General features: G+C 35.0%; 1 protein-coding gene across 4 annotated transcripts in view; it reads left to right on the top strand.

The window, feature by feature from the left end:
* The window catches only part of Cul2 (cullin 2), a 97423-nt gene that overhangs the window by 13577 nt on the left and 60676 nt on the right, over nucleotides 1-23170 (top strand). For all 4 annotated transcript variants that reach the window (XM_046448379.2, XM_046448376.2, XM_046448375.2 and 1 more), the window contains exons 2-4: nucleotides 9135-9275; nucleotides 17029-17131; nucleotides 20567-20661. In XM_046448379.2, coding sequence (XP_046304335.1) covers nucleotides 9157-9275; nucleotides 17029-17131; nucleotides 20567-20661 — 317 coding nt within the window. In that variant the 5' untranslated portion in view covers nucleotides 9135-9156. The remainder of the gene's footprint in view (nucleotides 1-9134; nucleotides 9276-17028; nucleotides 17132-20566; nucleotides 20662-23170) is intronic.

Raw genomic sequence — 23170 nt, 5'->3', positions numbered from 1 at the left:
TTTTCAGTAGATGGTTTTGTGTTGTCACTTACAAATAGATACTTCAGATTTTGACTAGCTTAGATGTTAAATTTTAGAAAGCTAGGACAAGGGTAGTCATAAGGAGAGAATACTCAAGGACGATGAAGGAATTAAGTAGCATTCTTTTTTTCTTTTTCTTTCTTGTTTTGAGGGGATGGGTTTGGGATTGAACTCAGGGGCATTCAACTGCTGAGCCACATCCTCAGTCCCATTTTTGTATTTCATTTAGAGACAGGGTTTCACTGAGTTGCTTAGCGCCTTGCTTTTGCTGAGGCTGGCTTTAAACTTTCGATCTTCTTGCCTCAGCCTCCCCAGCCTCTGGGATTACAGGTGTCACCACCACACCCTTTTATAGCATTCTGATTAAAAGGTTTGCATTTCTTTTGACCCCAAACAGATAAACATCAAAATGAATTGCTTGTACCTATCTTAGGGCTGCATACCTGTAATCTCAACAACTTGGGAGACAAGTCGGGAGGATTGCAAGTTCAAAGCCAGCCTGGAGAATTTAAGGAGACCCTGTTTTAAAATAAAAAATATTAGTTATATAAATCGGAAGTAAAGTGCCTTGGGTTCAATCTCCAGTACCATTAACAATAATAACCATAATGTCATTGCTTGTGAGAGAAATGAAATTAAGAAAAAAACTTCTTTTTTTAAAAAAAATTTTTTTAGATGTTGATGAATCTTTATTTTATTCATTTATTTTATGTGGTGCTTAGAATTGAACCCAGTGCGTCACACATGCTAGGCAAGTTCTCTTCTACAGAGCCACGACCCAGAAAAAAATTTTTAATAGGAAATGTGCTGTGAGCATAAAGTAAGAGTGACCACATAAAGATTTCATCTAGGTATGGTGAAACGCTCTTGTAATACCAGCTGCTTGGGATGCTGAGAGGCAGGAGGACCCGAAATTCAGAACCAACCTTAGCAACTTAGCAAGACCCCCAGCAACTTAATGAGACCCTGTCTCAAAAATAAAAAATAAGGGCTGGTGTTGTGGCTCAGTGGTAGCGCCCTCGCCTAGCAAGCACGAGGCCCTGGGTTCGATCCTCAGCACCACATACAAACATATAAAGGTATTGTGTACAACTACAACTAAAAAATAAATATTAAAAAAAAATAAATAAAATGGACTGAGGATGTGACTCTGGTTTAGCACCCCTGGGTTCAGTTCCCCAGTATGAAAAAAATTAAAAAGGATTAGCAGCAGTACAATTTTGATCTTTATTATTGAAAAGCATGAGTGGGAAAGTAAAATCTGTAGAGAAGAATAGAAGATAATGCTACTTTATCTTAGCATTGCTGGGTAAAAATAGTTTTACGTTCTTTATATGGAGAAATGCAACAGCAACTAGCCTAGGGTTATAGCATAACTGACAACCTATTTATATTATTAGTTTTTAGATCCACTACCTTTTTCTGAGAACAGCATATTTTTCTTATGGTTTGTTGGCATCTAACAGAATCTTCTTGGACCACCCTTAGATAACCAGCTCTTGAGTGGCACATTATTCTAGAAGGCTGCATTATCATTTATTTCCTCTGAGCCAACTCTAGTTTCTAACTGGCAAGTAATAAAAAACACAGGAGAGGTCCCTGAGTAAGAGCCTTATAGAAAAGTCAGATAGATCTGGGTACAAATTTGCATGTTTGCTAATTAATAGCTATATATAAATGTCTGTTTCTTTATTCATTTTTTTTTTTTTTTTGCAGCATTCAGGATTGAACCCAGAACGTAGCACATGCTAGGCAAGAGCTCTACCACTGAGTGAACTGTACTTCCAACCTAGTCTGTCTGTCTTGTCTATCTCTGTCTCTGTCTCTATTTTATTAAAAAATTTTTTTTGATGGGGTGGGCAGTGTAGGCTATCAAACCAAGGGTTTGTGCTTCCTTTGCATATGTTTTACCTTTGAGCTACTTACATCTCTATCCTTTAGCTGCCCTTCCCCTCCTTATTTTTTGGGAGCAGGGATTAAACCCAGGGTCATTTAACTACTGAGCCACACCCCAGACCTTTTTTGTCTTTTATTTAGAGACAGGGTCTCTGAGTTGTTTAGATCCTCTCTGAGTTGCTAAGGCTGGCTTTGAACTTATGATTCTTCTGCCCTCAGCCTCTTGAGCCACATCGATTACAGGTGTGTCCCAATGTGCCCTGTCTTTAGTTTCTATCTTTAAAATGGGTAGAATAATAGTAGTCATCTTAGGGTCATTATGAGAAATTAATTGAATAATATTTTCAACTTAGTTTCTGAAATATATGTGGTTGCTATGGTTGCTACTATTACTGTTACCATTAACAACTTTGTAACTGGACATTGCCATGCTGATGGTGAAGAATGGGTAGAGTATGTCCTGCTTCATGTCCCTCCTGTGGGAGAATTAGTGTATGTCAGATTTGTTTTCATGACTTAACTTTGTTGAATTACCTTTATCCTTTATTGTAAGGGACACTGAGTGAGAGGAGAGAGATTGTGTCCATACCAGAGGCTGGTATTTTAAAAAGAGGGTGTCAGCAAAATTCTAGAGATATAATTGATATATTCCTGGCTTAGCTGTATCACTTTTTAAATTATTCTTCCATGTTTGTCTTCTATAGCAGTGTTAGGCATAAGTAGGAATTATTGTATTACATAGAAATTGGCATGTAGATAAATTTTTCCAGAACAAAGAACCAGTTGAAAAGTAGTAATAATAAAAGCTAATAAGAACTGGAAGGTGAGGTAAGGTCAGAATTTTGTTACAGTCAATAAAAAACAACCAACAAAAAAAGAAACTCTCTGTAGTGTTGTTCTCCTCCCTCCAAAAAAAAAGCGGCATGCATGACAGAGTAGGCTTGCCTACCCATGAGGGGACTCTGACAAATTCAAGTTCTGTCCTGGGGATCCAAGGTACATACATAGTTTTTTGTGGTTCTGGGTTTCAATCCATTCATATCCCCACCCCTTTTTTATGTTTTATGTTGAGACAGTTGCTGAGACTGACCTGAATCTTGGGCTTCTCCTACCTCAGACTCCCAAATCGATGGGATTAAGCTTTGTTTCTTTTATGTGCTTTATTATCTATATTTATGAAAATGTTGATGATGATGAAAAGATTTTTTTTAACCCTCTTATTCTAGAAAGTTGCAAACATACACACAAAAATGAATGATATAATAAACCACCGAATGTGCTGTTTAATTTCTTTTTTAATATTTATTTTTTAGTTGTAATTGGACACAATCTTTATTTTACTTATTTATTTTATGTGGTGCTGAGGATTGAACCCAGGGCCCTGCACGAACTAGGCGAGCGCTCTACCGCTGAGCCACAATCCCAGCCCCATGTGCTGTTTAATTTGAAGCCAACTTGAGAATATTATTACATCTGTAAACATTTAGAGTGTGTCTCTAACAGATAAGAACTCTCATTTTTAAAAGACTCAATTTTTATAAAAAATATTAATTTCTTAAGGTCATTAAATGTTCCCCAATTTATATTTAGTTTTAATTATTATTATTGTTATTATTTTGGTAATGGGATTGAACCCAGGGCACTTAGCCACTGAACCATATTCCTCATCCTTTTATTATTTTTTATTTTGAGATAAGGTCTCATAATTTGCTTAGGGCCTTGCTAAGTTGCTGAGGCTGGCTTAAAACTTGTGATCCTCTTACCTCAGTCTCCCAAGTTGCTGGGATTACAAGCATGCCTGGCTCAATTTTTAATTTTTAATTTAGCAGTGCTGAGGATTGAATCCAGTGTCCAGAATTTAAATTTGGTTTATATTTGGTTTCAAATAAGGTTAGTCACTGTGATTGATTACTGTGCCTTTTTGTTTTCCTTAATTTGACACTCCTCATGTGCATACAGTTTATCTGTTAAAGAAGTCTGATTTTATGCAGTAGTTTCATACGTTATGGGTTTTACTGGCTTGCAGGTTGAAAGATAACACTACTTTCATATGTAATATGTATAGCATAGAAGGCATTCAGATAGTCTTTAATAAATGGGAGTTGTAGATAATATTATTGCAATTTATCAGTAAACACGTAGCAGTTCTAACATAGCCTATGTTCTCAAACCTTTAAACTTTTGAGAAGACTCAATGTCATGTCAAACGTGTTAGAGTATATCTGAGCACAGCCAAACAATGAAATACTATAACATTGAAGAAATTATTTATATATTAACATGGCATACTTTCTCCAGAATACTCAAATGAAAAAAAGCAGAGTACACAGTAATATGAAGAGTATAGTGCCGTGTGTGTGTGTGTGTGTGTGTGTGTATACACATATATATATATACATACATATGAATGATACTTCTAGGAATACAACATTTATTGCCTCTTATGTTGGGATAAATGGACTAGGCCATCAGAATGGGAAGGAGACTGAGCTTTCAGAATTTTACACTAAGGGACACGAGAATGTACCTTTTCTCTCATCCTATCCCATCAAATTGCTCTAAAATTGCGAGTAGGATTTGACAATTTACTTTTTTAATGTACGGTAGTTTTACTGAGTTATACTTCACATAGAATTCAGTTTACCCATTTGAATTATGCAGGTCAGTGGTTTTTAGTATATTCATAGAGTTGTGCAGCTTTCATGGCAGTCAGTTTTGGGATATTTTCATCATTCCACTAGCAGTAACTTCCCATTTCTACTAAGCCCCGTAACCACTAATCTATTTTAAGTATCTGCAAAGTTCAAATATCCTTTAGCTTTCTTTTGAGTTCTACTCTTGCAATGATGGCGTTTTTAAACATTTTGTCACATAAAGCTAAGGCCCATGAACATTACAGACACTAAATATGTACAAAAATAAAGTATATGAAAATGAATGTTTAATAAATTTTTCCCAGTAGGTAACCACTAATCTATTTTCTATATCTGTAGATTTGCCTATTCTGTATATTCTTTATAAATGGAATCATAAAATTGTGGTCTTTTGTGACACACTTCATTCACTTAGTATAATGTTTTTAGTTTTTTTTTTTTGCAATACCAGGAATTGAACCCAGGGCCTTCCACATGCTAGGTAAGGGTTGGTTCTACTACTATGCTACATCCCAGCCAGTACAGTGTTTTTGAATTTCATCCATGTTGTACTATACATCAGCATTTCATTCCTTTTTATTACTGAATAATAATCCTTTGTATGGATATACTGCTTATTATTTATCCATTTACCACTTAATAGATACTTGAGTTTTTACTTTTTGGCCTTTATTAATAATGCTTTAGAAACATTTTGTTCCAGTTATTGTGTACATGTTTTCATATTTTTTGAGTATGTATATACATAGGACTGGACTTGCTTAAGCTTTGAGAAGCTTAACTTCTCAAAGTTTAACAAGAGTTACATAACTCTTGTTTATGTAATTCACTTTTGTAACTATTAAACTGATAATCATGAATATTTAGAAGTGATGCTGTGAGAATCTAATCCAGTGTTTTCAAATGTAATAATTTTACATATATATAATTAATGTTGGTGTAATATTTTCTGGGAAAAATTTATTAAACATTCATTTTCATATACTTTATTTTTGTACATATTTAGTGTCTGTAATGTTCATGGGCCTTAGCTTTATGTGACAAAATGTTTAAAAACGCCATCATTGCAAGAGTAGAACTCAAAAGAAAGCTAAAGGATATTTGAACTTTGCAGATACTTAATGGGACTCAGTCTGATTGGGATGGGAAATCAGATGTGGTCTCTAGCAAGGCACAAGAATGAAGAACAAGACTCATACAGTCATACACCCTACTACTGTTTCAGTTGATGATAGACTACATATAAAATGGTGGTCCCCTAAAGATTATATTGCCTAGTGACATCATAGCCATCTTAGTTTGTATAAGTATACTCTGATATTCACACAACAGAATCAACAAAAGATATTTCTCAGAACATATCTCTAACGTGAGTGTATGTTTTCCTGAGTTGTCTAACAGTCTGGAAAGTGGAAAATAGTGCAGTCGTTTTGGTTCTGTTTCTTTCTTTGCCATATCTCTTTTATATCCTTATGTAAATTCTCCATGAATACATTACCTAAACAATTGCAAGAAAATGAAGAAACTGAATTGTTTATTTATGAGCTTTCTAGTGGGCAAGGAGAGAATATAAACTTTCAGCATACTTGCTGCTGTTGGTTTATTAGTTTTTAGTGTTTCACCAAGCTGATAGTCTGGTGCTTTTCTCTTTGGCATCCAGATTTTTCTACCCCTCCAAGCATGGATTATTACTGCATTTGTACCCATTCTACCATCTTGGTCTCAGCAGGAAAGTGTCAGAGTGGGTCAGTAAAGATAAAGGCAGTCTCTGCAAACATTAAAATAATTTATAAGCATGGTGTATATTAATATCCCATTTTTATTTGGTACTGGGCTAGGGTTTTGCACATGCTAAGCAGGTGCTTTACCAATGAACTACATCCTCAGCCCTTTTTTAAGATTTCATTTTGAGACAGTCTTTCTTTAAGTTGTCCAGTCTGGCCTTGAATATGGAATCCTCCTGCTTTATCCTCTCAAGTAGCTGGGATACAGGTGTGCACTTCCTTACCTGGCTAATATCCCATTTTTATAAGGAGAGAAAACAAATGTGAAGGAAACATTGCCAGTTTTGTGGTATACACACACACACACACACACACACACACCACACACACCCAAACAACAATAAAACAACCAATCCCTACTCGAGAAACACAGATAATTTTGTTTGGAATTATTAAATGATCTATTGAAGGTAAGCATTGTGTTCTCATGGTGATAAAATCTTTAGGGGATCACCATTATATATGTAGAGCATTGTTGACTGAAATACAGTTATGGGGTGAATGACTGCATGTGAGTCTTGTTTTTCATTCTTGTACCTTAATAGGAACAACATCATAGCACATAAACAGAGCAACTTACTAAGCAAAAGTGAGTCCAAGAAAGTTTTTTTTTTTTAAATATTTTTTATTATTTTTTAGTTGTAGTTGGACACAATACCTTTATTTCACTTATTTATTTTTATGTGGTGCTGAGGATCCAACTCAGAGTCTCGCAAATGTGAGGCGAGTGGTCTACCACTGAGCCATAACCCCAGCACCCAAGAAAGTTTTTTAAAAGCAAATGGGCTTGGATTAAGTCTGTACATCAATAGGTGTTAGGTGAATGGGTGGAGGGGAGTGGTAAAGAAAAGAGAGATTTTAGGAGAAAAAAAATAATAAAGGTAACCTAGGAATGATATATGAGTCAGCCTGGTATGTTCAGTGTTAGCTAAACAAAGAGAAGTCACTGAATTGTGATGCCAAATGGGATCCCATGAGAGGAAGCTGTAAAGGTGCTTTAGACTGAGGTCAGATTATGGGAGTTTGGTGTGTCACAATGTAAACAGACCTAAATGCTGTATATAGTGTGCAGTATCAAATGGTTTTATGTAGGAGAGTGACTTTGTTAGCTTTCTGGTTTAAGTAGGTTATTTTTGTGTCTTTGATAAGGGCAAGATCTGAGGTGTTAATCTTGAGCTTAAAGTTTTTGTTTTTTTGGGACATTGTGATGCATGCCTTAATTCCAGCTTCTTGGGAGGAAGCAGGAGGCTGGGGCAACCTTTTGTTTCTTAATCCCTGTAATCTTCAGAGCCTAAAAGGGTGCCTTGCAAAGAGTGTTTCCTAAAAATGAATAGCAGTATAAGAGTTGAGAGCACAGGCTCCTGAATTGTGATGCCATTATTACATAGTTCTGTGACCTTCAGCAAGTTTCTTAATCTTTCTGTGACTCAGATTTCTTATCCAGAAAATAGGGAGAATAGCAGTACATACTTGTCAGATTGTTGGGGGACTTAAAATGTTTATTAACACAATGCACTGAGGATAATACTTTTGACTCATAGTAATCACTACATAAATACTAACAACTGTCACTATTTCTGCCAAGAGCTTGATCCTAGAGCATATATAGTTTACACAGCAATGGATGGATTTAGGAAACACTTAGGAGCACAGTAGTTGGATAGGATGTGGTAGATAAGGGAGAGAAGGTGTTAAGATTAATTCACAGATTTAGAGGTAAGGAAACTTGTTAAGTTCTCCCACCTCTTAACCCAAACACACAGTGAGACCTCTGCTGATCCATTCTTGATAGTACAGGTATGAGATTAAGGCCAGGAGGTAGACTTTGGTTTGTTTCTGTTTCTCTGATGTGCTGAGAAAGATTTAGAATCTGGCTTGAACCAAGTTTCTATAACCTTGGGATACCTTTGTTCCAGAAACCAAGTAATTGCTAAATATAACTTGTCTACCAGGCAGGAGTCTTCTAGCTTTCCTATAGACCCATCAAATGTACTTGACCCTGGAGTTCCATGCTAGAGCTGTGCTTTTTGTTATAGGAGTGGGGACCACATACCCCAAGAAACTGAGGAGCTTTAGGAACTTTGCTGCAAACCTGACATTTCTTTAAAATCTTTTTTTTTTTTTTTTAATATTTTTTAGTTGTCAATGGACCTTATATTTATTTGTTTATGTGTGGTGCTGAAAATGAGCCCAGTGCCTCACACATGCTAGGCAAGCACTCTACCACTGAGCCACAACCCCATCCTCTCTTTAAAATCTTTTAATCTTAAAATTTCAGGTAAACTTTGCATTTTACTCCACCATTCATTTGTTTGTTTTAATATAAATGTCAATTTCCTTCCTCATCATACCTAAACTGATGTTCCAGGAAGATAAACCCTTTTATTTTCTTGTGTCTTCTCATATTCCCTTGTGTACAGAACATCCTTAAGTTTAAGGAGGGTGAGTCACAAAGATTTGTGGCCAAAATCTTTTTTAAATGTCTCCTGCATATTTCCCATGATGGGAGGTGGTTTTTTGGTTAATGGGGTCCTAACTTTTACTCAGCATTATTAAATTATTATTTGTGAATTATTTGTGAATCTTTGAAATGGCACCTTTGACCATTCTACAAAATTCCTAAATGAAAAGACGATAGCCAACATTTTTTGTGTCCTTACTGTGTTCCAGTTTCTGTTTCCACTCCTTTCATATATCATGCAGTTTAATTATGTTGTGCTTTAAAAACAACTATTAGAGATGGTAGAATTCATGCTATTATTATTTTTTTTATCAACAGATTTCAACACTAAACTTGCACAATGTCTTTGAAACCAAGAGTAGTAGATTTTGATGAAACATGGAACAAACTTCTGACTACAATCAAAGCAGTTGTCATGTTGGAATATGTCGAAAGAGCAACATGGAATGATCGCTTCTCGTATCCTTTTAGTAGCATCTTAATAAATGTTCTAAAATTAATAAACTTACTGAAAATTGGAAATAGATTTAAATTTATTGAAATGGGAGAACTTCCTCTGTAACTCTTTCCAAATATATTATCGTTTACCTTTCCAAGTTTATCACCTCTTTTGTGGCAACCAGTATTTTATAACCTTTCATTTAACAAATACTTAATGAGCATTTAATAATAATTGATTGATTGATTTATAGTGGGGCTTGAACCTAGAGGTGCTTAATTACTGACCTCATCCTCAGCCTTTTTTATTTTTTATTTTGAGACAGGGTCTCACTAAGTTGCTCAGGGCCTCGCCAAATTGCTAAGGCTGGCTTTGAACTTGAGATCTGGCTGCCTCAGCCTCCTGAGCCACTGAGATTACAGGCATGTGCCTCTGTGCCTGGCTGCAGTGATACATTTAATTATATGCAGTGGTGAATATTGTGAAAAAGGCTTAGAGTACTGTGTGCATGTGCCCTCTGTCTGTAGAGTGGTCAAGGAAGATCTCCCCAAGGATAGTGACACTTTGGGAAAGATTAAAAAAGTAAGGGAGCAAGAGACACAGATAATCTGAAGGAAGAGTGTTTATACTAATTAGCCTTCCATTACTTTAACAAAATAGTTGAGAAAACTTATAAGGAAGAAAGGCTTATTTTGACTCATGATCCTCAGAGGTTTTAGTCCATGTTCTCTTATCCCTGTTGCTTTGGGCCTGTGGTGGTGAGAGGTAAATATATCATAGTGGCAGCATGTGTCAGAAGAAGCTGCTTACCTCATGTCAGCCTGAAAACAGAGAGGAGAAGAAGCTGGAGTCCTAGATACCCCTTCAAGGGGGCAGCTTCAGTGACTAACTTTCTCTGTCTAGGCCCCACCTTTTAAAGGTTCTTCTACCTTTACTCCCAGTACTGCCACAGGCTAGTGACCAAGCCTTCAACATATGGGCCTTTGGGGGGACATTTATCTAAATCATAGTAGTGTTCTTAGGAGAAGGTGAACAGTGAGTTTGACTGAGATGGAAACATGTTTTTAAATTGGATAATTATCTCCATTTTATATAAAAATACAGATTTGTGGTTTCCCTAGAATGCTCTGCAAGCCATTATCAGTGCATTTCTATGCGACACCAATCTGCTAGACATAACAAGTGCTCCCTTTTTAGCAATATTCTGCGGCTAAGGATTCCCCTTGTTACATGGGGCATCTTTAGAAGAAAAAACAGTGATTCAGCTTGTTCTTAGTACCTCTCAATATAAAGCTGAATATTGATGTAAGAATAGTGAAGTTGTTTCAGACCAACAGGAAACCATTTAATTTATTACAACTGCGGTTCTCAGTGGGGAACATTTGTTAGGTAGGCTATCTGTGTTCTGGACACTGAAGATAATTCAGATGTTTCTGGAAGATTTTATAGTTTGCAGAGATTTACATATTTTGAGTTATTTGATACTCAAACAAGTCTGTCAGATCAGTGGGAAAATATAACTACTGTCTTGATGAAACAAAGGAGGAAACTAATCTAAGAGATAACTGAGGGATTTGCCAAGGGTCATACAAGTAGTAATTGATGGAGCACAGAATTCAATACAATATTTTAATATCCAGTTCTTTTTGCTTTTCAGTATTTCTAAAGGATAATTATGAATTTTGCCATTGAAGAACTTATTAATTGAATTAATCTCTTAGATGGCTAATTTTTCTGTGGAACATTATGGGTTGTTGCAAAGCAGGAGTCTTAGTGAAAAGAAATATAATTATGCTTTATTGTACAGAATATATAATTAATTGGTTGATTTATATGTGGTTTTAAAATAGATGACTTCCCTGGATAATGACCTTTCAGTCACTGTTATTTTTAAGGAGTTTATTGTTTATTTCATATAAGATGTTCAATAGAATATTGACTTGATTATGAATTTTCTCTGTCTTTCTCCAAAGTAAAATATTATAGTAAAATTAAAGAATAGAAACTTTGGAAAACAAAGGGCTACGTTTTAATTGTTCTAAGATAAAATTCCCTTGTTTTCTATTACTTTGTCTGAGAATATAAAATGGACTTCTGATACTTCAGTATCTTAAGCAGAAATTTTAGAGACTGCGAAACTTATTATTATTTTGAAAATGAAAAAAGCCTCCGCAGATGATATCATCATACATGTTAGTATTTTGATCTTTTAGAAAGCATGTTTGGTGGTATGAAATACAACACATATATGGAAAAATTCACTAAAATACATAGACAGTTGAACAAATGTTATAATGCAAACACTTGCATACTACCACTCAGGTCAAAAGTAGAATATTGTTAGCTTTCATCAACCCTTCTTAAATCATGGGCTCTATCAGTTCACAAGTGCCCTCTCTCTAGGAGATAACTAGCAAGCTTGACCTGCACCTATTATTTACTTATTTATACAACCCTAAATAATACTGGTCTATTCTTTGTTTTTTGAATTTTATATAAGTGGAATCATACTGTGAACATTTTTTGTGTGTCATTTTTCTTTCAACATGTGTATAACATTAATTTGTTACAAACAATCTTGTATGGGATGTATTATTCGTCTCATTTTAGGGTGTGATCTGAAAAGGGTGAGATGATTTACTGATGCTGTAGGATTGAGGTAAGAAGGCTGTCTGATCTGTTTGAAATGGATATTAAGGAAGCTTGATCTGCTAACTGGAGTGTTTAATGTGCAAATGCATATTGAATCCATAAGCTCCTTGAAAGCAGAGATTTTTTTTTTTTTAATTTTGTTTTTTGGTGTATGTTGGGAATTGAACCCAGGCTTTCATTAATGCTCAGCATGCACTCTTCCATTTGCTATATTTCAATCCCTCTGTTCTTTTATGTTCAATGAAATATTTCCAAAACTTTGTACATATAAATATTTAAGCAAATATTTGGTGAATGAATAGATGCTATTAACTGTCATTAAGCATACTGTACAGATGAAACAAATAACATTAATATTTGGCTGGTTAATAAGCAGGATTCTTTTTTTTTTTTTTATATAGAGAATTTTTTAAAAATATTTTTTATTTTCTAGTTTTTGGCGGACACAACATCTTTGTTTGTATGTGGTGCTGAGGATCCAACCTGGGCTGCACGCATGCCAGGCGAGCGTGCTACTGCTTGAGCCACATCCCCAGCCCAATAAGCAGGATTCTTAACACTAATCCTTCATAAATGGTTTTAGGTATGTAGGCAAGGCATTCTGATAAATGTTTATAGAAAATTTCTGGTTTTTTGGGCATGGTGGTGCATGCCTTTAATCCCAGTGGATCAGGAGGCTGAGGCAGGAGGATTGTGAGTTAAAAGCTGGCTTTGGCAAAAGCGAGGCACTAAGCAACCCAATGAGACCCTGTCTCTGAATAAAATTCAAAAATGTGGCTGGGGATGTGGCTCAGTGGTCGAGTCCCCGAGTTCAGTTCCCAGTACACCCGCCCTCCCCCCACCGTCTGTTTTTTGGTAATGCATAACAAATTACCACATCTTTAGTAGTTTAATAAAACCCTTATAAAATATTTTTATTATTTCACAGTTCTGTAGATCAGAAGTCCATAATAGGACTGGATTCTCTGCTTAGAATATAAGGCAGAAATCAAGGAGTTAGTTGGCTATAGTATCATCCAGGGGTCCTCATCTAAATTCATTCTTTTTTTGTGTGTGTGTGTGTGGTACTAGGGATCAAACCCAGGGGTTCTTTACTCCTGCACTACATCTCCAGCCCTTTTTATTTTTTATTTTGACCCATGGTCTTACCAAATTGCCTAGGCTGGTCTTGAACTTGCAATCCATCTGCTGAAGCTTCCTGATTCCCTAGGAATACAGGTGTGTGAGACTGCACCTAGCAAACTCATTCTTGCTAATTGGCAGAATTCAATTCCTTATAGTTGCAGGACTAAGATCCTCATTTTCTTTTTGTTTGGGAGTTATTCTTAGTGATCTGTGTTCACTTTCAGTTTTTTTTGTGTGGCCCCACTCCATTTTCAAAGCTAATAGTGTCATGTCAAATCTTAAAGTGCTTTTACTCTCAAATTACTGTAGCTAACTTGGTATATAGTTAACTTGAGGTGGAGGTGGAAGTGTAGCTGTGTGTGTGGGGGGGGGAGAGGTGGGAGGTGTCTTCTTTTAAAGGGCCAGTGTAATTAGGTTAGATACTCCAAATTGTCCAGGACAATCTCCATTAGGATTAACTGGTTAGTAATAATTAATTGCAGCTAAGTCTCTTTTGCCACATAAATAACATTTGTATCTCACAGTCCCTGATATTAGGGAAATTCTGGGAAGGTATTTTTAGAATACTGCCCATCACAGTGATGCTTCATATTAAAAGTTTTGTGACAGCATTGGTGCTTTCTCTAGGCATGTTTGGAATCTACCCTTTTAGTTTGTCAGGTGCTTTCCTCCAGTAAGAGAGGCTAGGTGATATGATATACATTTACTCTGTTTCATGTGGTTGGAATTCTTTGGCTCCTTTACTTTTTTATTCTTGATTTTCTGCCTTTTAGTAGTTGCTAGGACAAATTTCCATGCCCTGGTAGTACAATGTACCTGTATTCCTAGTTAGGGATGTTAAATTCAACATGGTTGAATATAAATCCAAAGTGATTACTCAAGGGGAGATTTAAGATTGCTTTCCCTGGATGTATTTCTCCCAGGTGAGAAAATTAATTCATCCTTCTATGGTTTAAAACCAAGGATACTGTTGTCCTCATTTCTAATTTATATTCTATCAAGCATCTTTTTCAAACATAGACCAGTTTGAATAGATGGAAAAATATCTATTTTTGACAGTCTCCACAAATGTTATGAGAACTTATTAATAACTGTGACATTTACACTAGCACTCCATCACTTTTTTATTTTTTAATTTTTTTTGGGTACCGGGAATTGAACTCATGGGCCCTTGAGCACAGAGCCACATCCCCAGCCCTATTTTATATTTTATTTAGAGACAGGGTCTCCCTGAATTTCTTAGCACCACATCATTGCTGAGGCTGGCTTTGAACTCAAGATCCTCTTGTCTCAGCTGAGCTACTAGGATTACAGGCATGTGCCACTCCACTTGGCATCATCATTCTTTTTTAGATTGTATAGCTCATAATAGATTTTATCTATACTTATCTCTGTGATCCTCACAATAATCTCAGGAGGTAGGTATTGTCTACATTATATTTTTTGTTGTCAGACCCTTTATTGGTTATTTTTACTGTTTTCAATTTTAATATAATCATTACTTTTATTCCCATTGTAAGATCCTCCCTATACTTTTCCCACTATATAATAAAGTTCATATTTTTAAAACTCAGAATTGAGTCTAAATATAGGAAGCGTTTTTGTTTTGGGAAGTGGGTGCCGGGGATTGAACTCAGGGGCACTCAACCACTGATCCACATCCACAGCCCTATTTCATATTTTATTTAGAGACAAGGTCTCACTGAGTTGCTTAGTGCCTTGCTGAGGCTGAGGCTGGTTTGAACTTTCGATCTTCCTGTCTCAGCCTCCTGTGTTGCTGGGATTATAGGCATGAGCTAGAGAAAATGAACTAAAATAATTTTGCTGCTTGTTGGCACTATCATTTGATTGTAACCAAGTTCAGAGCTTTTACTCAGGATTAAAGCTTTGTTTCTGACTGGGAATTTGTGAGTGGAAAATTCATAGAGGGTTTTTTGTGTGCTGGTCTCCCTAAAGAAGGATATGTGTGACTTAAGGATAAAATAGAACAAATATTGGCTGAAATATCTGGAAGTACTTTAATATACTAAGTACATACCACCCTTCTTAAAAGAATAGTTGATTTAATCCTGGCTAAATTTAGTCTTAATTTTTTTTTTCATTTAATGATAATACAAATACTGACTATTGAATGTATAGAAGCATTTTCACAAAGTGCACATACCTAAATATCCAGTAAATAGACACTCCTAGCTTCCCAGAAATGCCCCTTCTTCCCCTTTATTGGATGTATAAATATATATTTTATTAGTTACTCATTAAAATAAAAAATAAATAAGAAGACTGGGGATATAGTTCAGTAATAGACTGCCCATTGTATGTTAAGCGTTGGGTTTGATACTCAGCACTGCAAAAAAAAAAAGAAGAAAAAGAAAAAAATTAGAAGTTGGGAATGTCTTACCAAAGTCTACCAGACTACCTCACAAGAAGGGGACTTCTTACTCCTTCTAGCATAAGAATTCTCAGTAAGTTGGCAGAGATCATGAGATTTGATTCCCTACCTCCTTTCCTTGGGTAAGCATGTAATAAGCACCAGGACTGCATGGGAGTTGGGAATATAGAAGTGACAAGAATAAGAACACAGTACTATGGATGGCAAGTGTATAAGTAATCTCTATTGTATAAAGTTTTATTGTATAAAAATACAGATTCTGAATCTGTAGAATACATGAAGTGTTATGGGGATATATTGATGAAAGAACCAGCATCCTACCACGATTTTAAGCACACATTTTTTTTTGTAATAAAATATTTTAATATTTTCTATCTTTGTATTAAATATAAATACTTGAGATATCTTGAATAATCTTATTTTCAACTATATCTGCATTTGTAGTTAGGCTGGTCTCAGATTGCTCATGTGTGTTTTATCTTCCACATTTGGTTACTGAGGCATAGTTTATGAAGCAACTTAACATATAAGAGCTTATTTGAGTCTTAACGGGCTCAGTAGAAATATCAGGGGGAGAGTTTATTATTACCATGGCGAATAGTTATGATGATTTTACTAATCACGTACCATAGCTTTACCATGATATGATCTTGCAGTACAACTTCCAGGAGGTTTTGATCTGTATGTTGCAAGCTGTTACCTCCAAAATGCTTTTTCACTGTTGGTAGCAGCGTACTAAACACACTATCTTCAGAATATTAGTCTAATACTGTGTCTGGTTCAAAGATCATAACTTGGCTTTGTCTTGGGTCTTTTTTGTCTTTCTTAGTATAATTTTCTTAATTCTTGGTGGTGTGGAGAAGATACCAAGCAAAGGATATTAAAAAGGAAATGGCAACTTGGACAGGCTAAGAGATGTGGGCATAATCATGGCTAGAACAAATTAAGTCTCAATTAGAGCTCATTGCTTGTAACTCCTTGTTAGGAATGCTCTGCTACAGCAAATCTACCACTGAGATGCTTAGAAAGTTATTTCGTTGGTGTTCAAAGACTTAACTGACTGGTTGACATCACTGTTACTATTCATACTATATTTCTTGTAGTAGAATAAATGCTGAAAGACAGTGAATAGCTTATATGATGTGGAAAAATGTGTTAGATGATTAATTTTTGTAACTGGTTTATCACAGTTTCTCTTGTATTCATCTCTTGTGATGTTCCATAGTGCTTTGTTGATATTATGCTTACGTCCACTCTTACATAAACCTTATTTTGTAGGTTTCTGGTTAATTTTATCACAGAAGCCCCTTTTGGATTTAACTGCTTTGATAAGAACCATTTTTTTTCACAATGCCTTCAAATAATTGTCACTAAGAACTTGTTGAACAAATAAATAAATGAATCTTATAGAGCTTTTTAAAGCATGGTTATGTATTTTACCTTTGACATAGATATAGAATAGTATTATAATATTATACACAGTATTGTATGCTATAACAATATTACACATATTATTTATGAGCCTAAACAAAAAAAAAGTTCATGTAAGTTTCATAAGTTAAAAATAACCCTAATGAAGGAAATAACCTTAATAATGTAACTAGAGATATCTATGCTTTATGTGTGGCCTATCCTGAACCTCTTGGAGAAAGACTTTACACAGAAACTAAGATTTTTTTGGAAAATCACGTCCGGCATTTGCACAAGGTAAGGACTATACATGCATGATATAAATACCTTTATACTTGCATGGTTATTGACTGGCACACTACTTTCCTTTTTTTAATTTTTTTTTTTTTTTTTTAGTTATAAGTGGACACAATATCTTTATTTTATTTTCATGTGGTGCTGAGGATCGAACCCAGTGCCTCTCGAGTGCTAGGTCAGCACTATACCTCTGAGCCACAACCCCAGCCCTGGCACACTACTTTTAAATGCAAAACTTACGAATTCAAGTTTGTATCTTGTTTCTTAAATAGCATTTTTCTATTTTTACATTTATCCATGAGTCAAACACTATGCTATTGTGTTCTACAGGGGAAATCAGTTTAGTTGTTCAAGATCATGTAACTAGTATGTGAAAGAGCAAAATCAACTAAAGTTAAAATTGCTTTTTACATTCTTTGGATGGTGTTTATACAAGTAAATTTCTCCTTACCTTTTGAATATACCAACCTCTTGATAAATCTCTCTTTATTTTTAACCTTTTAGCTGCCTCTTCACATTCTATATAAAGTCTTCTAAAAACATAACATTGAAAAGAGAATCAGTAAGTTAAAACGCATTGTAGAAAGCTGTCTTTCTGACCAGTTATTTTTTTCCTTTTTTTGGTACCAGGGATTGATTCCCGAGATACTTAACTACTGAGCCATATCCCTAGGCCTTTTTATTTTTTAGTTTTGAGACAGGTTCTTGCTAAGTAGGTTAGGGCCTCACTAAGTTGCTGAGACTGGCTTTAAACTTGACATCTTTCTGCCCCAGCCTCCTGAGGTGCTGGGATTACAGGTGTGTGCCACCTGGCTTTGACCAGTTATTTTGGTTAGTGTTCTGTATGTGAGAGCAAAATCATGGATTTGATCTGTGCATAAACAATGCTGCAATGTTTTTCTAACTTATTTTGGACTCCTGATCTTATCAGGAACTGGGGGAAATAACTAATTGCCTATGCTAGAATCTTCATTCTACTTTTTGTTAGCTGTTGCTACAATTGTGGAAACTCACAACTACCTTGTGGAGTAAATTTTAAGTTTATGAAATAGAATAAAACAATCTTCATAAAACAATAAAACAATCTTCAAAAAGCATCTAACCCTGCATATGACCAAGAAGAGATACTTTTTAAAATGTAACAACTCAAAAGTAGGTGCAATTGATTATGTGCTACCCTTAAAACTTTTGAAGGAATTGGTGTACTTTTTGTTGTATTTCTTGTCTGTGGCATGTACATTTTAGTGTTCTGATGTATGCATTTATTAGGTCATTAAAGTGGTTTTGATAGCAAGTACTCTAAAGTGGTCTTAATGTTTAATATGTTAAATTATTAAAAATTATTTCATTGTAAGCTAGTGAGCTTTGGTTATAACATAATTTATAATTTTGTCAGACATGTATAAATTTTGTGATTTTTATATTTTAGGTTAGGTTATATGCTTATTTAAAAAAAACTTTTAGATTTTAAAATAATTTTAAACTTAAAAGTTGTAAGCATAGTATGGGGAGTTCTTGTATATTTTACCCAGACTCTTAATGTTAAAATCTTGTACAACAGTATGGTTATTAAAACCAAGAAGCAAATATTTATATAATTGTGTGATTTAAAAATGATATTCTGGGCCAGTGGTATAGCTCATTAATAGAATGCTTGCTTATATGTGAGGCCCTGGATTTCATATCTAGCACTGCCAAAAAAAAAAAAAAAGAAAGAAAAAAGACAAGGAAAAAAAGGTCAAAGCAGTTTTATGACAGTTTGCAATACTTAAATAGTTACATGCTATATGTTCTCTCAGATCCTATGAAAAAGAGAAGTTGGTTGATGTATATATGACAGAAATACATTATTATACAACCAGCAGAATTCAAGCAGTTTTACCTGTGAGAAGAAAATTTCACTTGTTTAGGAGAAGGAACTTTTTTCATTACCACAATATTGTATTACCATGACAGATGATTTATAACATACAGATTAGAAAAAGTAGAATATAAATATCACATATGACATACTTCCAGAATTAACCACTGTTAATATTTTAATGTCTGTACTTAAACATATCTATTTTGTACATATTAATATTCTTAATTTTATGTATGCCTGCCTTTGGTGTAGTTTTGCTTCATATAATCTCTCCCAATCCTTTTAATTTTTTGTTTTGAGGAAGGGTCTTGCTAAGATGCTTAGGGCCACACTAAGTTGGGGAGGAGGCCTTGAACTTGGCGTTCCTCCTGCTTCAGCCTCCCAAGCCTTAGGCTTCTTTGTTAGAAAGTAAAGTCTACTTACTTTGATAATCTCTTTTGCTTTTAATAATACTGCAGATCTCCTTTTTCATTAAATATATTTGTAATTCTGACAATTTCTAAATTTTTCATTGTATAGAGATACTATGGTTGAAATATTCTCATTGCTGGGTAGATAATTTCCATTTTATATAATTTGTTACTATAAATAGTATTCTGAACATTCTTGTGTAACCATGAGATTTTGGGGAGAGGTGGGTGCTGGAGATTGAACCCAAGATCTTATATGTGCTAAACATGCCCTTGGGTTAGAGCCACACCTCTAACCCGTATAATTTTTTTAGGATCAGTTTTTAGCCATGGAATCAAACAGTTTCCTGAGCCACTGGGATTACTGGTGTGTTCCACCTTCTTGAAGAGATGCTGTTTTTAATTTACTAATTTGATAAGACAGAAAGTGCTATTTGTAGGTTTTTAAAAAATTATTCTAAGCCTTAATTGTTAAAATCCTAGTTTTAAAAGCATGGCACTTCATCAAAGAATTAATTAGATATAAATTGAAGTCATGTTTTACTTGAGGTCATTTGGACAGTTAATGAAAGAATTGAGATCAGAGCACCCAAGATCTCTTGAATATTCAGTGTACTTGCATTATTTTATAGGTGTGTGTGTTTTTTTTAAGCCAGAGTCTGACAAGTTTCATATATTATATATGGAATTCCACCCCTCTTTCATTTTTGCTATGCTAGGGATTGGTGGAATGTATAAAAGGTACCAATTTCTATAAATAGTCTTATTCACAAAAATGAGGTGATGATATATTTATTTATATAGATTGATCAGAGGTTATGGGTATGAGGAAACAGATATGACAATAGAATTATGTGTTTCTATTTTAAACTGATCGTATCCATCTATCCCAAAGACAAAAATCAAACCATTACTTTTTGTCCTTTTATCTTGAGGAATGAAACAGTTTCTTTGAAGGCTTCCCTTTCATGTCTTAGGTTCACATTTTCCCCCAGTTGTTTTATTTGTACTAAAGGTAGTTAAATTTAAAAATAATTTGTAAGGGTAACTTAATAGTTCTTGATTTAAATAAGTTATTTTAGAATATTTTGATGTATTTTATAGTTTACAGTGAAAATTATTAGTACTATTTAAGTAAAAAATTATTTTCTCTTGATATAGAGAGTACTGGAGTCTGAAGAACAAGTACTTGTTATGTATCATAGGTACTGGGAAGAATACAGCAAGGGTGCAGATTATATGGACTGCTTATATAGGTAAGTATACTTTTAAACACTTAATAATCCAAACAGTACTACCTGCATTCAATACTTGAAGGATAATTTTTTATTACCTATTTTTTCACTGAAATGGACAGAATTAAATTGTCCTCTTTTACATGGACTTTCCTTACTACTGGAAAAGGTCTAGAGTTTAGGTCAGGTGGGTATTTGGGAGATAGGCAGAAAGTTATTCAGTAGAAAAGTAAAACTGTATGTAACAGCATAACTCTGTTTTTGGTAACTGTAGCACTTGTTAAATCTCTATTGAATAGAGATCATTGTAAATATTCAGTTTGGTTGAAACTTAGTGGAATAGATTTCAGAATACGTCTCCTTTTTTTTTTTTTGTGGTGCTGAGGATGGAACCTAGGGCCTCATGGATGTAGGCATTCACTGTAACCACTGAGCTACACCCCCAGCCCTATAAGTTCTCTTTTGACTTTAGCATTCAGTACTTTGTTTCATGGAAACACTTAGTTAAAGCACCAGAAATGCTCAGTAGTTTTCCTCTTAAGTTCTCCTATCCTGTGTTTCATGTATATTGATACTGTATTTTTATACTGCTCCATGGTCTCTTACATCTTCCCATATTTCCCCATACGACTCCATCTGTCTGGATTGTTTTCTTCCTTTCTTTGGATGGCAGGTTATGACAAGGTCTTCTCTAGTCCCTGGTTTTTTGTTTTGTATTTAAGTACAGGGTCTCCCTAAGACAGTGTTGCATTTCATAATAACAGGAATGTATTCTGAGAAATATGTCTTTGGGTGGTTTCATTGTGCAAACATCATAGCCTATATATACCCAAATTAAGATGGCTATGATGTCACTAAGCAACATACTCTTAGGAACCGCTGTTGTATATATGATCTGTAATTGACCAAAAATATTGTTATGCTGTGTATGATTACTTAACCATGTAAGGAATAGTTGATAAGTAAAGAATAATGGCATTAATGCCTGATTCTTTAACCCTTGGTCCTAAGATGTCTTCTCTCAAAATAAATAATTATGGCTTTTAGTGGTTGCAGTGATAATTTTGGTCCATACGTGGCATGGACCACAGACGGGCCACTTCTTCAGTTTCTCATTGGAGAGAAATGAAGGAGTTGAGCTGGGTCTCCACATACTATCTGTTCAGCCCCACCATACTTTGTAGTAGTACCTTATTGCAAGACCAGCACTCGGTTCTCATGGCTTGTTTGTTTTCCTTTTTGCCTCACTAGTTTGTATTCCCAAAAGTTTTTATAACAGAACTGGGGTTTACTCACTCTGAGTTGCTTGTATTAGAAACTTGACTTGCTTTTCAGTGACTCAGTGGCATTTAGAAGAGTGAAATATAATAAAATGAAAAACTAGTTGCTGTCAAGCACAGATTTACTGTGGTTTGGGCTTTCATAGAACAGTGTTTGTTGTACATTAAACATCTTGACATTTGATTTTCTTCCTTAATCAAAAAGTTAAGAGTTCCCTAGCTAAGGTCTGAGGGTATAAATCAGTGCTAGCTTGCTGAGCATGAGTAAGGCCCTGGATTTGATCCTCACCACCACAAACAAAATAAAACAAATTACAAAATAAAAAATTTTCCTAGCGAAATCACAGAGGAGTATTGCAAATTTTAAGGATAAGGGTTAGTGTGCATGCATGCTTTTGTCATTGTTGGGACGAGTGGGCCTTAGAAGAAAGTGTTTAGCTTGTCCCATGCAGTGGTATCCCTTCTTAGCTGATGTATTTTAGTAAAGCTTTAAGTTGTTTTTCTGTTTGTTAGTGTGGTAGGACATAATTTGATGTGTGTACTAAAAATCAATTAATTTGGAGCTATTTAAATTACTGCTATTATACTGATGATAGTTTTGGGTATTTAGTAAATGTTGCAATATATAAGATATACACCCATGTGTGTATGTGTTTGTGTAAAACCATATGAGGTAGTCAGTATCTCCATTTTTACAGTGGAGGAAATGAAGGCTTGAAGAGGTTAATGACTTTGCTGAAGATCACTCAGCTAATGAGTGAGAGGCAGAATTTAAACCCAGGTCAGTCTGATTTCAAAGCTCATGTTTTAACCTCTTCATTCTACCCTGGTCTTATTCCACATACCGAAATTTTTAGTCACTTAAGTAGATTCTGTTCTCATCATTTTCTTATACTACACATTTTTTTTTTCTGGGGTGAATTCAATTATTCCTGGTTTTAGCTACAACCTATATGTACCAAAGTATATGTTTATCCCAGGTAGCCTAAGTTTAAAAGAAGTGTTTTTTGTTGTTTGTTTTGTTTTGTTGTTTTTTTTAAAACCAAAATGCCTATCCCTTCAGATTGTTCCATAGCTACATTATACTATTGAATATATTAAAAAGTGAGCTTATAATCCTTCCTCCCTAACCCAGTAGTACTGGGGATTAAACTCAGTAGCACTCTACCACTGAGCCCCATCCCCAGCCCCCCCCCCCCCCCGACAGGATCTTACTAAGTTTCTCACACTGGCTTTGAATTTGCAGTTCT

This window comes from Marmota monax, unplaced genomic scaffold (genome assembly GCF_021218885.2).
Source record: "Marmota monax isolate L192 unplaced genomic scaffold, Marmota_monax_Labrador192_F-V1.1 WCK01_AAM20220418_F8-fsc00066, whole genome shotgun sequence".
Lineage (NCBI taxonomy): Eukaryota > Metazoa > Chordata > Mammalia > Rodentia > Sciuridae > Marmota > Marmota monax.
This window is presented reverse-complemented; position numbering and strand designations above follow the sequence as displayed.